The sequence below is a fragment of the Gallinula chloropus genome, assembly GCF_964237585.1.
Source record: "Gallinula chloropus genome assembly, chromosome: 2".
Taxonomy (NCBI): Eukaryota; Metazoa; Chordata; class Aves; order Gruiformes; family Rallidae; genus Gallinula; species Gallinula chloropus.
Genome location: NC_140086.1, coordinates 108847641 through 108862834, shown reverse-complemented (window position 1 = coordinate 108862834; position 15194 = coordinate 108847641). Strand labels below are relative to the sequence as shown.

Genomic DNA, 15194 nt, shown 5'->3' with positions numbered 1-15194 from the left:
AGTGTTTAGAACACACTGCCAACATCTTCTGCATGCACCATGACATAATACAGCTAAAATCAAATACAATAAACTTTGACTTCAAGGGTCCCCACCCGCACTGCTCCATGGTACAGTGTAATCTTCTGATAGTTTACTACTATTTTAATAATCTTTTTAACTGCTTATGCTTATTCACTGGATCATTACAAAACAGATTGAAACGCATGAGATAAGATGGTGAAGGACACTTTTTGGTTTTAAAAACAAGTTAACACAATGCACTTGGATTAGTGAATACGTAACCAAGTCTTTCACTAGCAGGAGATGAACCTCCTCCCAGAAGAGCTCGAAACTCTTATTTTAGAGTGCATCCACTAAAGAAAAAAGACCAGTGTTTGCATTTAATGGAGCATTTAACAGAGCCTATCATACAATTAGCATTATCACTAATTACATATAATCTCAGTCTTTAAACTACATACAGGAATTCTCAGTCCTCTGAACAAAGAGGCCAACGATTGCAGCTTTGGTAGTATCAATAAGGTGAGGTAATTCAATTTTATTTCATCTCACTACCAAATACCACCTTCAAAACACTGAAATCATGTCTGTTCTCACACAGCGAAAGGTTTCAGAGGATACCTGCTTTTAATGATGCAGGATGCACAGTCATTTCTTTGTTTCAATATAATGCTTTCTCCATAAAGACATGGAGGACTTTTACAGAAGGCCGAGACTTCAATTTATAACTGAAGAGCCACTCTACCCTTCCCTTCCCCATCGCAGCACTGTCAGATTAGGTTTTATTTCACTAAATAAAAATTAGGAAAAAACTCCCTGGATTTCCCTTGTCCTGATCTTTGCCCGAGTGCGGAGATGTGTCTACCTGTGGCATTTGTTCTGGTCTTTGCATCTGTGTCACCAACTATCCTCTCAGCCAGGCAAGATCACAAACCCCTAAAATACTACTGCCATGGTTACTAGTGATCATTATAGATATTTATTGTTTTCAGCATAAGGCCTACATTTACAGGCACAGCCAAGATTAACAGATATCAGAGAGTAACACAGAAGAGCATGCCACATGAAGACTTCCTGTTTAATTGTGCATCTCTAGGAAAATATATAGCAACAATAAAAAATTATCACTTCTGTTTGGAGCAGCGATGGACTGGATGAGATCAAAAGAGGCTGAGAATAATGTAAACCTCAAGTTTTCAAGTGAAGATGAGTTTTCAAAACATCATCACAAAACACTGTTGTCTTAAGGAGCCCGGGTGGGGATGGAGAGGAGGGCAGGAGGTGCAGACAAGGAAAATCAAGCAAGGAGGCAGTGGCAGACAGCAGCAGCATTAGGAGGTAAGTGACGGCAACAGTGAGATACGAAACACGAACTGTTGCTGTAGTTCACAGAGAGGCTAGAAATTCTGAGATGTTTAATACAAACAAATGCCATAGGACTTTTATTAGGCTGTACTTTTAATAACTCAACTGCTAGATTCCAGCTGTCACCTATTCACAAAGAGCTACAGAATTAACACCTTGGAAAGCGAGTCCTGCAGCCTTGCAGGCAGAGACACAAGCTCTCACACATTTCATATATTTAGATCCTCTTTGCTTTCCACCTCATGCCACGAAAGAAAGTTTTCTATGCAGACATTTTCAAAACACACAACTATAGATCACACACACAAGACTATGATCCATTGCCTCTTTACACAAACCAAATTTGTTACAGCACAAGAGTGTTTTGTTTTCCACAATAAAGAAGAAATGCACAGGCAAATAATACTAAAGGAGAAATCTAAACCAAATAATATGCTTATTGTGCAAACAGCACATCACTACATATCAAAGTCTCATCTGCTGAATAATATGGGGTACATCAGGGGATTATACATCAAAGCAAGCAAATTGCAGACCTGTATTACTGTGGCTTGCTTGCTGCTACAGTTTGTTTCCTGCTTATGGTAAATTATCCAATGTATGGACAGAAATTGCCATAGTATTTACTCTTTCTTCACTTAAACCAGACCTTTGTGTATTTTCTGACTGACATTTCATAGCTTACAAAGCAATCTGCCTTTCTTGTCTGGTGCTCTTCTACCCAGCATAATGCCAAACAGCTGACTATCTGCTTTCTAAAAATGGACTGTGCTGCAAACAGCATCCTGACAATTTAATAATTTGTCAAAGTAGTCCAACCAGTTATTATGAAGTACATATCATAGGGTTCAGAGGTAAAGGTCATCTACTTACTCACAAAGCAAAGTGCATCTGCTGACACTTAAATGCAGACAATTAAGAAAAAAAAAAATCCATGACATTCCCTAGCAGACTTGACTTTAACATACAAATTCCTCTACCTGTAACAGCAACTGCAGATCCCCAAGAATGCTATTTCTCTTCCCACTTGTGTATTGTTCACAATCGTTACCCTTTCTCTGTCTATAACATTGCTTCACCTGGAGTGGAAAGGATTGCCTTGTGTGGCATCTCAGGCAGGAGACACCATGGGTCCAGGCCACGATTCTAACACTGAAATAATGTTTTAGACTTTTTTTTTTTAATGAGAAATTTTCCCCGGGCCACATTAAGTTTTCTCTGCTTTTATAGCAGACAAAGAAAAACGTCAAATGTTAAAGCATGGGCATCGATATGCTCACATGTTAATTCTGGGAAGATAAATGGGACAAATGTTCAGACACATCTGTATTTGAAACCCAGTTTTTAATAGTGTATCTTCTCCAGCAAAAGAAATACATACCCCATTAAATATATGTTTTTCTGTCTACTTCCACCATATATATATATATAAAATAAAAATATATCATGTAGATATAGACCCAGATAAAGATGTGACTGCTGACAGTTGCAGTGTAAATTTTCAGTTCTATCTTGGTTCCCTAACCCTTAATTTGTTTCAGACTGGATACTCAAATCAACACTTACTATATAAAATGCATGTCCTAAGCAAATGAGGAGCCAAATCCTTTAAGATACCAAATGTCCTACCCCACACTGGCTTCAGAGTTCATTTTCTTATTTGTGCTGGGGCCCCACTACCATGCCAGACAGAGAATGCACCCAAACACCTTTATTACTACACGTAGAGCAGAGTGATTCGGTCACTCCAGAGGATTCACCATCCTAGGAATTTTACTACAGAAACCTATGTGTCTGGTTAATCAAAATATGAAATTCTGCCAAGAAAGAATCTTTAAGTTGTCCTGATCTCCTAATTTATCTTTTCACAAGACGCTGCAGCCAATACCTTGCCTTTGGAACTGAAATACCTTCCATCTTTTCTCTTTGTTAGTCCTGCTTCTTTAACCCTCTGGATATAATGGATACTTGGACTTTGCAATAACATTGATGTGTTGGGAAAGACCAGCACTGTAACAGTTAAATAAAGAACACCTTCTTTTCAGCTTTACCACCCTCATTTAGTTGGCTTTTACCCTGTTATTTTTTAAGATTAGACCCTTTTTTAAAAGGTAGAAGGTTATGGCCTTCAATAGCACAGCATTTGTCTTTTGCCTTGCTTTGAAGCTCTACTGCCTGCTTGGGACAGGAATGCCCTGTTATTTACAATATACAGTATTATTATTTCAGGGTTACCATCATCTGCCAAGTCATGACAACGGTGTTGCAGTTAATTGCAGAGATAAAGGGGAGGGGAGCTGGGAATGCCTGTATTTAGTATGGCACCTATTGCTTCTCACTGGGATCATATCAATGTTTGCACACTACCTGCCTTGTTTCTAGGTACAGGTAACACTGGAAAAAAAGGGGGTGAAAAATATTTTTTTCCAGCCCAAAACAGAAGGCAATTACATCATTCCAAGTTTAATGAAAGTTCTTCACTTTTTAAAACTAGTGCATTAGTAAGCAAACAATTTAAATTGGTTAGTTAGTTCATAAAACAATTTGAGGAAAACCCGTTCTTAACGTGGCTCTAGTACACACACAGTTAAGCAACTGTATAAACATATTCATGGTAAGAGTTAAACTTTCAACAACCTGCAATTATTTAAATAGTTATCCCAGGGAGAGCTGCTAAGTCAACCTTAGGTCAGGCTGAGCTTCTAAGACGTGGTGTGGTGATTCAGCCCCAACCAGTGGCCTGAGCACCACACATCGCTCACTCCCAGAGGAGAAAGAGACAGAGCCTTGACGGGTTGGGGTAAGGACAGTTTACAGACAAAAATCATCACTGTGAACATAGAAAAATAACAGCCAATTACATCAACACCCAGTAATAACACACTGGTGATAACACACTCAGATACCTTACTGACCCAACAATTACAGAGTACTGCCCGATGGCAAGGACTGACTCCATGCCCCAGCTGCACTCAGACTGTCCTAGAGGCACCAAGCCCCAGCCCTTCCTCAACCAGCTGCATTTATGGGAGAGTGCTGTCAGGTGGTGTGGAAAACAGCCCAGGCTAAGTCAGCTCACCTGTGCTGGCTGCCTGTGGAGGTTGACTCTGGCCTGGCCAGAAACACAACATTTGGGAAATCTCAGACTCACACAAAAATTCACCCAAATTCCAAACATCCACCAGTGCTGGGAACAGAGGACCTGCACTGCACATTGCTGAAGTTGATCATGTCACTTTTTTTGCCCTCTCTCTCTACATTTTTTAAAACAGATTGTTGCTCACCTTGAACAATTACAGAATGCTCTGCCATATGTCTTTGAAAACTGTTATTTTTATGCATTTTATATTGCTATGAAGACTGTGTATTTCTCAAAAAATTATGTAGGTGATAATGTACAGCTACAGCCTTCTCACTCTATTCATTAAGGATCCTACTGAGGCAGATTCTTGGCTATAAAATTAGGAAGTTTAAGCAGATCCTAAAGTAGTTTTTTGAGATGAGACAAAACAGGTGTCAAGCTCTTGCTTCCTGTACGTATGTATGGTTTGGCTTGTCTTTTTTCTTTCATGGTAAACCAAAAATCAGCATGAAATTCAATTAAGACATCATGAACATCCTTCTCATACTCTGAGAAAACAATGAGAGGCTTAAGGAAGCTACCAAATTTCTTTCTGGGTCTATTTATCTGTTCAAATTACCTCAGCAAACAATTTAAAAAAACACCCATTTAAAATGCTAATATACATTATGCCACCATCTTCTAGAAAAAACAAACAACCCCACTCAAAGACAAAACGCCTTGGATAAAGCGTTCGCACACTTTACACTATGTTCTTGAATGCAGCTCAGGCAAGAACTACAGGGGTTTAAGCACAGCTTTTCCCTTAAGCTTGATCTAAAGTGAGGACAGCCTTACCCCTATTCATACTGCTATCCCTGCCTTGGTGCAGGTGGGAAAGACAGGCAGCCTGTCTCCCACAGCTGCCAGCTATCAACTGTAAGCTGCTGTGTCGAGGACAACAGCACGGAGACCTCAGAAGCCATGGAAGGTCCTGTCCCCCTTCCCAAAGGAGCTCACCCAACTACACAGCCTCCAGACACAGGGAGAGGTCCACAGCGTGAGGTAGTATGCTTCAGCCTGCTTCTCCTCGCTCTTCTGGACCAACAGACTGTTGCCATCTACCCACACACAGGCTTTATACTTAAGGAGAGGTGTAAATAAAAACCAGATATGTTTTACAAAAATCTTAAAGAAATAAGCAAGTGGAATTTAACTTTCCGAATTTTCACAGAGCATTTTGTTGTTGCTTTTATACAAGAGTGCATGCTCCTTTTGGAGGAAAGGAGAAAAGGGGAAGGGTTTCTGCCACAAAGCTCAGAGGATTTATTTGTTGGTTTTATGTATCAATAAAATCAAATTACAGGTGTCGAGGGACATTTATTTCAATACTAAATACCTTATGTTAAGATGTCAATTAAAGTTTTCCTGAAGAGGAAAGTTCCTCAGCAAAAAATGAATGCATTAAGAATGAGTATACCATTCCCCAGAGGACAGAATATAAAACAACCTGTCAAGCAATCAAAGATAACCAAAGAGAATGTGTTAACTCCCTGATGTTTTTTTCTGTTCAGCATCAGGTGAATGCGAGCTCTTTTACCACCTGACGGAGCCCTGTTCTATTAATTCCCTGCTTCTCTCTTTCCAAACCCCTTTTATCAACACAAAAAAGCTTCACAAACTGGTGGCTGACAAAGACATACGCTGACTGTGCATTATTTTAAGGACAACACCAAATATGACCAGCCAGCAAAAGCTGTCAAGCATATATACCACTTAAAAAGCAAAATAAAACACAGCTTTGCTTTGAAACATACTGAACTGTTAATGAAAATTAAGTTGTATTCCTCAGTAGAAGTCTGTATTTCTTGCACGCTGGTAAGGGAATGCCGTGGCATGTGGTTTGATGCATCTATAAGTGATGATTGTTCATCCTTAATTCATAAGAGAAGGCAACAGGAAAAATCCATGAATTCAAGTGACTGTTTCAAATCAAACTTTTTTTTATTTTCAGACTTTGTAGATGGAAACATTCCTACCCTGAAGCTCAACTTGTTGCAACATGTTTTTAACATAAAAGGTACACATCCCCTCGGCCTCCCCACTGGAATTAGTCTTAACTAAGAAAGATTGTTTTGGAATATAATGCATAAAGAGAAGGAAAACACAGAACTCTCTGGTTCAGGTGTTAAATATTACATACACAGCCTTCTGAGCATTTTTAAAACGATAGCCTAAGATCATTACACTATTACTGCTTACCTTTTTCCCTCCTGTTACAAATTGCTTGGAGTGGGATCTTACAAAATAAGGATGAACAGCAACAATCTGAGGAGGGGAAAAAAAGGACAGGATTGTGGCTTAAATAGGAGTTTACAGGGAGCATCACATGGCTTTTTAAACTAGATAACCCTTTGCCAACTACCACGTATTACAGCCAAGTTCTTTCTCTGAAAAAAGCCTAGTTGTTTCAGACATCTGTTTTTCCTAGCAAAGAAGAAAATTTTCAGTATTACATGGCATGTGACAAGTCACATACCTAACACTGAAGGCCACATTACACCACACAACTACTGTTTTTGCACAGCAGTCATCAGAACCAGGACCGTACTGCCATGAGTAAGGGTTACCCCAATTAAGTCTTGTCTGGGGCCGGGCTTAGAGGGCACACACACCTCAGCCCTGCTGCAGGGCAACCTTGTGTAGCATCAACACACCTTAAAACAGCCTCTTTGCCTTATATGTTATGTCAAGTGTGTGAGACCCAGCTGTAAGAGCATTAAGGGCCTAGAAGGCCAGTCCCCTCCATGTGTGAAAACTCCATTACCTAATTTCCCACCCTTACAAGAGCAAGCTGCAACATGGAAGACCCCAAAAAGCAAAACGCAATCATTTGCCTGCACCGCCTTCCCTCTTTCAAGAAAGGTTTTGTGTTCAAAAAAGCTAGATCTTCCCATTAACCTACTAGAAGTGCTTTTTCACCAGCCAGACAGCCATGCATCTCTCAAGCAGAGTACAACAGAAGTTTTCCCCTTCAGACAGGGTACATCAGCATCACCACCCATTGCCTTAGCCTGAGGTAGGTTTAAAAGATATGAATTGGCTGCAAAATATTGACCTCAGAGTTAGCAGAACCCTCAGAATTTGTATCACAAATCTACTAAGAGAGAAATATGTTGAGACAGGTAACAGGTGAAACAGGACAATTTTTCTTTCACTTTGCCTTTTGTATTTGAAAAACTCAATAATACTTCTTACAAAACCAAGATCGGCTTTCTCCCTGCCTAACCAGATCAAAAGCTTTTGTATTGAGATAGATAACTATTTTCTAGTGACTTGAATAACATTACAAGGGAGTGGTGTTCCTCTCATTTAGATTCAATATGACCTTTCTGTTATTAAAGAGGACAACAGCACAATTACTAAAGATTAAAACAAGCACTTACTTTAATAGGACAGTCAAAAATTTCATGGAACTCTTCTGCTGAATACAATCCAAACACCTGCACCTAAAGAAGTACATAAAAACCCCAAAAACAGTTACACCTAATAACCACTTGAAAATTAATGGTGAACGTAAATGACTAACAACTAGATGATGAATCTGAATGCAAACAGTTACATTTTTTTTCCTGAAGCAAAAAAAAAAAAAGTCATATTCAACAATGCAGAGTTAACTGAGATATCCTGGGCTTCTATTATGGCATGTCTCTAAATATTTGCAGCAGTGCAAAGGTACTTCGTTGAATCTTTTCCTTTTTTGTTACAAGCACAGCAAAAACTACAAGTTCCTTTTGCTTTAGGCTGATCAAATCTGTTTAACAGATACTGATCTAAGTAAGGTAAGAGCAACATAATAACATTCAGTGGAAGATAAATTAAAAACTCTTCCTTTCTCGGAAAGAACTGCAGGATTTTTTTTTACCCTCTAAGCAATACAGGGTTTACATAAGAAAGAAGAAATTTGTGACAATAAAGCAAAATCAGCTTGAAAACCAAGTCCTATATGTTTCTTGGCATCCTCTCATCCTCCCAAGTGCATTCAGTGCTGTTTTGTTTTATTCCATGACCACTGGAAATGTCTTTCTCTAAATATTCCTCCCTTCTCATCTATATAGATGTCTCAGTACATTTAATAGCCAGCACAGCAGTTGTAACCATAGGCCATCAGAATACCTTTCAGAATTACTCCATCGGAAGGCGGCTCAACATTAAAAAAGCCAAACCCAAACTAAAAACAGTGTTTCTGTTGTCAAGAGAATTAATGGATTTTTAAGTGTTTTCTTCCCTTTACTTACAGAACAGGTACAGAGGTATCAAGTGTTCAGAAATATTATTAGACACCATGATTATGGAATAGGGTTTCTTAATTTTTTTTAAATACACCTCTTTCAAGCTCATGTCTCTTTGTGCAACATGCAAAGCTCCTCCAATTCTCAAACTAGCTCCTGCAGAACTTAGGAGCAAAACAGAGCTGAAGACTGATGGCCAGGAATTAGTAATCGATTCACTAATACGATTTCAACAAAGAATAACTACTGGTTTGCTTTTTGATTATGATTTTAGGAGGCTTTCACCCACTGTCAGAAGTGGTTGAAACAATAATACCCCAGCGGGGAATGATATTGCTGGTTGGCGAAAGGAGAAAAAGGAGCATCCCATGGAGCAATCAGTGGAAAACCATATCTGCATGTTCAACAAGTTCGACTCGAAGATTCAAGAGATCTTTTAACCTTATTTCTTTCTCTCTCCACTGTGATTCCTTCAGGGGAAAACCGAAGTAATAGTAACAAAAAAACACCACCCCAGAACCAAAACAGAACACTACACAAAGATATGCAGAACAAACGCAGTAAACAGCAGCAATGTGCCACAAAAAGCCAGGCTTAATGGCTCTAAAAAGAACATTTTGGAGGACAAAATTCCCAGACACAGTCCAGGAGACAGAGTTTAAAAAAATAAAAATTAGACTTCAAGTAAGGAACAAGAACTGAGCCATGTGCAGTGTGACTCAAAGTTCAGCAGTTTCAGTGGCGTTAAAAGCCATCTCAAACCACCTCCTCTCCCTTTCAAGCTTGTCTCCTGGATACATCTCCTAAGCAGCATTATCAGCTCTGTCCATTACTCATTAGCGAATATACTGCCTCTAACAACACACTTTAAAAGTACTGCTGCATGCACTATGTAGGGCTGAGCTACTGCTCCAAATGATTGGAAAATCAATATTTGGAGACAGTGCGATGTATCGCGAAGCTGTGATTATGTAAGCCAACCAAAGGGCTGTATTTGAGTTGGGCCTGGCTGTAAGCCTAGAAAACCTTCGGGCTGATGTCTAGAGGATTTTGTTTCCCGGGGTTTTGTTTTAATCAGTTGGCACAACATATCCAATACAACAGACTAAACAAAATAAGAAACAAAGGAAAAAGAAAATAAGACAGAAGGAAGAAAGGAGGAAGAAAAAGAATAGATGTGGTTACAACACAAAATTCCATATAAGCAGAATGCTAAAAAATGAGAAAACACTCCTCTCTAAATCAATTAAAAATTAACATTAGCAGCGGTGTCTTCAGTATTTTCATAATACTGCACTGAACATGACAATATGATATTCCTTTAAGGGTATGAAAACAAAATGGAGCCAGTTAACTAAACGGGAAAAAACAACTCAGCATAAAATACATGTTCTCATGTTTACTCTAGGGACACCGTATAACAGTTTATTACTTCTTAGTGTCTTTTATTCTTCAGAGAGAAAGTGATTCTTTTGATATTACAAACCTATATTGGATTTATCTATTTCTGCTTTCTATCCCCACTAAGCTCATGATGGTTTTGGGTAGCTGGAAAAAGGATTTTAGGACGGTAGTCCACTACATTTTGTCAATCCTGTCTGATTTTAATTATCCAGAACCCACCACTCTCGATTTAGCTGTTTCTTTGTTTCTACACGTGGAAGAAGCACCCAAACTCCAGCGATCAAAAGGCAGAAAAACAGATTCAGATTTATTGATAAACCACATTTCTTGACAAATGATCAATACAATACTTCATGGATATTCTTAACATAAATGTTAAGAATACAGGGATTAAACATGACACTAAAGCATGTAAGCAACACGAGGTTTCAATTTAATTTATATTTCTTGATATAAAAAAGTTACAAGCCAATAACAGTGCCAATTATATCACTATTACTTAATGACATGACAACTTAAGAAAAATTTGGAGTTGGGTTTTTGCAAGACAGCATATAATTAGGAAAAAATTAACCTAAAAAGCCCTCCTTAATTCTGAAGCTGCAAGCCTGCCTCCCCTTCTATTTATTCTAGCACCAAAGTTCTCCTCTTACACCCCAAGATTTCAACACCAAGCCATTTTCCCCAGTCAGTGGCCAGACTGGAGTGATTGTGTAGGGTTTGATTTCTGTTCCTTCCATGCCAGTGTTGACCAGCTGCAGTAGGCCTCACTGGCAAGGAAGATTTTCAAAGAACCAAAGCACTTGTATGTCATATGTGGCCAACAAGTGCCAAATTTTGACATTAGGTGAAAATGCCAGCTGACAAGAAGAGGGTTAAAGCTTTGAACTGTGCTGCCAAGCCCCTCTCCCAGTCAATGTAGCTTGTCCAAATCTAGTTTTAGTGTGGGAAAAGAAAGAAAAAAAAAAAAGTAGGAAAATAAAATACATCAAGAAGGCAGAACGGATATGAGTAGGGGTTTCTCATCATAAGGGCTTCCTTCAAAATGACAAATGGTTTCCATCTCCCTCATATTGGACCCACTTCGATATGGGAAAATGCACTACCTCCCTATTGCAAAAATCCTTTGCAGTGGTATACAGGATACTTGCATTATCCCAGCTGGCTCTAAATTCACAGGTCTTTTATTAAATCGTTTTTGTTGCTGTTGTTTAAAACTGATTTAAGAAAACTAAGCTGGTTTACTTTTTTTTTTTTTAAAGAAAGGATTTCATTATTTTTACTTATTTATCTCAGTTAATGACAACTCTGCAACCACTCCAAGAAGTGTGTAACTTCTTCCACAATATGAACACTCCCACTGCAGTAAGGAAAGAGCTATAAGGAGTGTAAAATTACACTTCTGTTTTGACCCAGAACCTACAAGTGCTATGTTATCTGGCCAGGAATACCTGCCATTTTCTTACACAGTAGCACAACACATAAGTAGGTGTTTTCACCCATTTTAAGGGTGTATTCTTTCATAGACACACCCCTTTCTGGGTCAAGTGGAAAGTCAAACTTCTAAATTACCCAGATCTTCCAAATCTCCAGATGAGCTTTTTAATATAGAACCAAAACGTCCCTGGATGTTATGAATGAAAATATGATGAATATCACAGTCGTGCTCTTCCAGCTCTGTGTCAAGAACATTACCAGAATTAGCCCTGGCTTGGAGACATGAAATGTCACCTACTGAATCCACAATAGTTGTTTCACAAAATCAAAATAGGTCCATCACTTATAGTATTGGAGTCTTTTCAAATACAGCCACACAAGAGCAGAGATTATGGATTTCTTAATGTTTCTGACATCAAATGCGTATTTTTAATATTAATATATGAAAAATGTGTGTGGCTTGTAGTCTTCCGCAACATACATATTTCAAGTCAGTAATCCACAGTCACATCTGAGGATGTCTTATAGCAAGTGCTTGCTTTCCCCCACCATTCAAAGAACCACCCAAATCAACAATGCTAGGCTCAACATTTTTATTACCTTGCACAATTACTGACCCTTCCCTTATCTTGCTTAAACAATTAGGACACTCTTGCTGTGTTTCTGATAGGCTGTAAAATTCTACAACCCGCTTTGATAGGCACTAGGATCCCAATTACTGTGTCAAGATACTGACATCAACATAGCTTTGAGAAACAAAAGGCTTGGATACATAAACTGGCTGCCTGCCTACTGAGGAAAAAAAAAAACCCCATATTTTGAACGAAAACACCCAAAGTACATACAGTCTAAAAGGGTTGTTTCCCCATTCTACCTACTGCAAAATCCAATTTTATATTTAATTTCTAAAACTTCTACTGAATGAGACGCATCCATTAGGATCACCAACATTCGTCCTCCTCCAACTCTACTCTGTAAGCAACGTTCTCCTCAGTAAGTCAGTTGGATATTGAGAAATTACTTAAATGATTTTTTAATGCACTGCATTTGTATATAAGCATTACATGAAAAAAGAAGCTTAAATACATCCTGTGCATTAGAATTTTATCATTGCAAACTAACATTACAAAAGACTGCCATCGACTTAAAAACAAAAAAGACATTCTTATAAGTGGAAAATCAATCACCAAAACCACTCAATGTCACAGCTCAACATTCCAGAGAAGCACTGATAATTGTTGGTTATACACTGCACAAATGATATATGTCCTCAGTCAAGGAAGTAGGTGCCAGTTTTTTAGGAAACTGTACATATATTGATTTTACATTTATTTAATGTGGCTGTTGTAAGACACTTTATTCTTCTGATAAACTATGATTGCTTATCAAAAGATTCTGTAATTCAAGAGAAACATTCATAACGTGTGAAAATGAAAACCACCAGCCCACAGAAATCATGCCCACAAAATCCAATTTTGTGGATTTATAGCAGAAAGGCATTAAACTACTGTCTTGCAGGAACAGCAGAGTAGTCACTGAAGTATAACTGGCACAGCAGTAATGATTAAGGTGACATGTCCTCCTGCCACAGCTGTTAATCAGCTTAATACCAGTTACATTATTGACATTCTTGTAATTACTTTTCCTACAGCACATTTGTGCAAAATATATTTGACTTTAATTCTGAGTATTCAAAGGTGAGCTCAGTTCTCAAAATGGATGGTCAAAGCAGTCGTGCTAGATACAGGAATTACCTCCACAGGTATCACAATTATCTTAAGTGCAATACTGAGGTCTACCTGCTATCTTACTAAATATATAAATGGGTCTGTTGTACCTTGCCATCTTCTGAGCAAACACCCATGTGTTCTCCACTTTCATCCAGGCTAATCTGATTTATTTTCACTGGGCTCTAGAGAAAGAAGAAAGAAAAACAGACTTTGAAGTTGACTTTAAAATTATATCACCAATTACATCTTTTAACACACCCCCACACTTCCTAGGATTCATGTGTTAACAGTTGTATTATGTTTAGTTGGACAAATAAAAAAATGAAACCACAAAAAACCAACCTTGCACACCACAGCTGTTCATTAAAAACCTCTCCCACTATCAAAACTCAGAATAAAACACACTGACCAGGCAACAAGGCAGCAGAAAATTCTTCTAGCTTGGTCTGATGGCTATACTGGAATTATTTCTTCCTTCAAATCCCTTCTTTTACTTCCATTTTTGCCTCTAAAAGCGTTCTCAGAAGCAACTATTAGAAGATATTGAAGTGCAACATAGATGTACTCAAATACTGAAAAAGCCTAAAGAGTGCCCCAATTTAATAAATTTTATTTCCCATCCAAGTGTGTGCTTGGTTCTAATCTACCTCTGCTGCTGTTTACTATAGCTTAACGTTTATACTTACCTTAAATATTGAGGACAAAATTATAACATCATTTGGGTAATACGATGTCTATCCTTGTCACATACAATCCCCCTTCAATTATATTCAAGTACCAAGAACCTTCTTATGTACCATGATCCTGATTTCACCCTCTGCAACAAATCTCTCACCATTTCAAGCGTCAATGAAGGATGTTAACCCAAGTGAATCTCTCTTACACATTTAAGAACTTTTCTTACTCTCATAAAATTTTGAACAGATTGAATCACAAAAACAGATCACTTCTGAGCATGACAGTAAGAGAAATACTTTGTATGTTTGTGTAAAAAGAAAGCATCACTGGAACACCACTGGAGTCATAGGGTCAAAACAGATGTTACACAACTGTGTATAAAATATCACAGGTCCTTAGATATGCTGTGGCAGTTGGAATTACAGAAGTACATCAGAAAAAATTATATAAAAACACCCTGTCCAGAAGGATTATCTACAGTTTATTAACTGAGGTCTTCTCACAACCTTTAGAAAGCCTTTCCCTATAATCTTTCACACATACACACAAATTCCAACACAGGGAAATTAAGTTTTCCTCACTTCTACCTTGACAAGAATATACACCTAAATCACATTTCCTTTTCTAGAAGCTTCTTTCTAAGTAAGGTTGAAAAACTGAGCCCTGCAGTACAACAGTTGCCTGATGAGTTGGGAAAATGGATGCTGCCAACACCTTTGCTTTTCCACTTCCTGGCATTCAGGAGACGCTACTCTTGCTCTCATTTTGCATCACCACAAAATGCTACGTAGAAACACCACAATTACCACTTATCACCAACTAGTCTTTCCACTGTGTGTTGTCTTCCAAAAAGTGCACTACTGAGGAGGAAATCAAACTAATTTTCCTTGACTTCTGTGTCCCAGGAGCATTCTCATTCACCACAAAGCACCTACGCTGACTTGCTGCATTTCAAAAATCAGAAGTGAACACATGGCTGGCTGTGCAAGCAGCTGGTGGGAGGTGTCACATTTGGGGGGATGTCAGCTGAAGAGTACAGCTTAAGCCCATCACCTTGTGTGATGTGGTCAACACCCATGTGAAAGCTCTGATTACCAGATGCCACACACATTTGGCTACTTCCAATACTGACAACTGACATGTCTTGCCTCCAGTCGCCACTTTCTAGAAGCCTCATAAAAGTTGCTAACATGCACTTTTATTCCTGCCTTACCTTGAAAATGC

General features: G+C 38.5%; 1 protein-coding gene across 3 annotated transcripts in view; it reads right to left on the bottom strand.

The window, feature by feature from the left end:
- VPS41 (VPS41 subunit of HOPS complex) overlaps window positions 1–15194 on the bottom strand; it is a 118085-nt gene that overhangs the window by 59930 nt on the left and 42961 nt on the right. For all 3 annotated transcript variants that reach the window (XM_084280152.1, XM_084280153.1, XM_084280154.1), the window contains exons 5-7: window positions 13400–13474; window positions 7876–7938; window positions 6692–6757 (exon numbers count right to left, since the gene is read on the bottom strand). In XM_084280152.1, the coding sequence (XP_084136278.1) occupies window positions 6692–6757; window positions 7876–7938; window positions 13400–13474 (204 nt within the window). The remainder of the gene's footprint in view (window positions 1–6691; window positions 6758–7875; window positions 7939–13399; window positions 13475–15194) is intronic.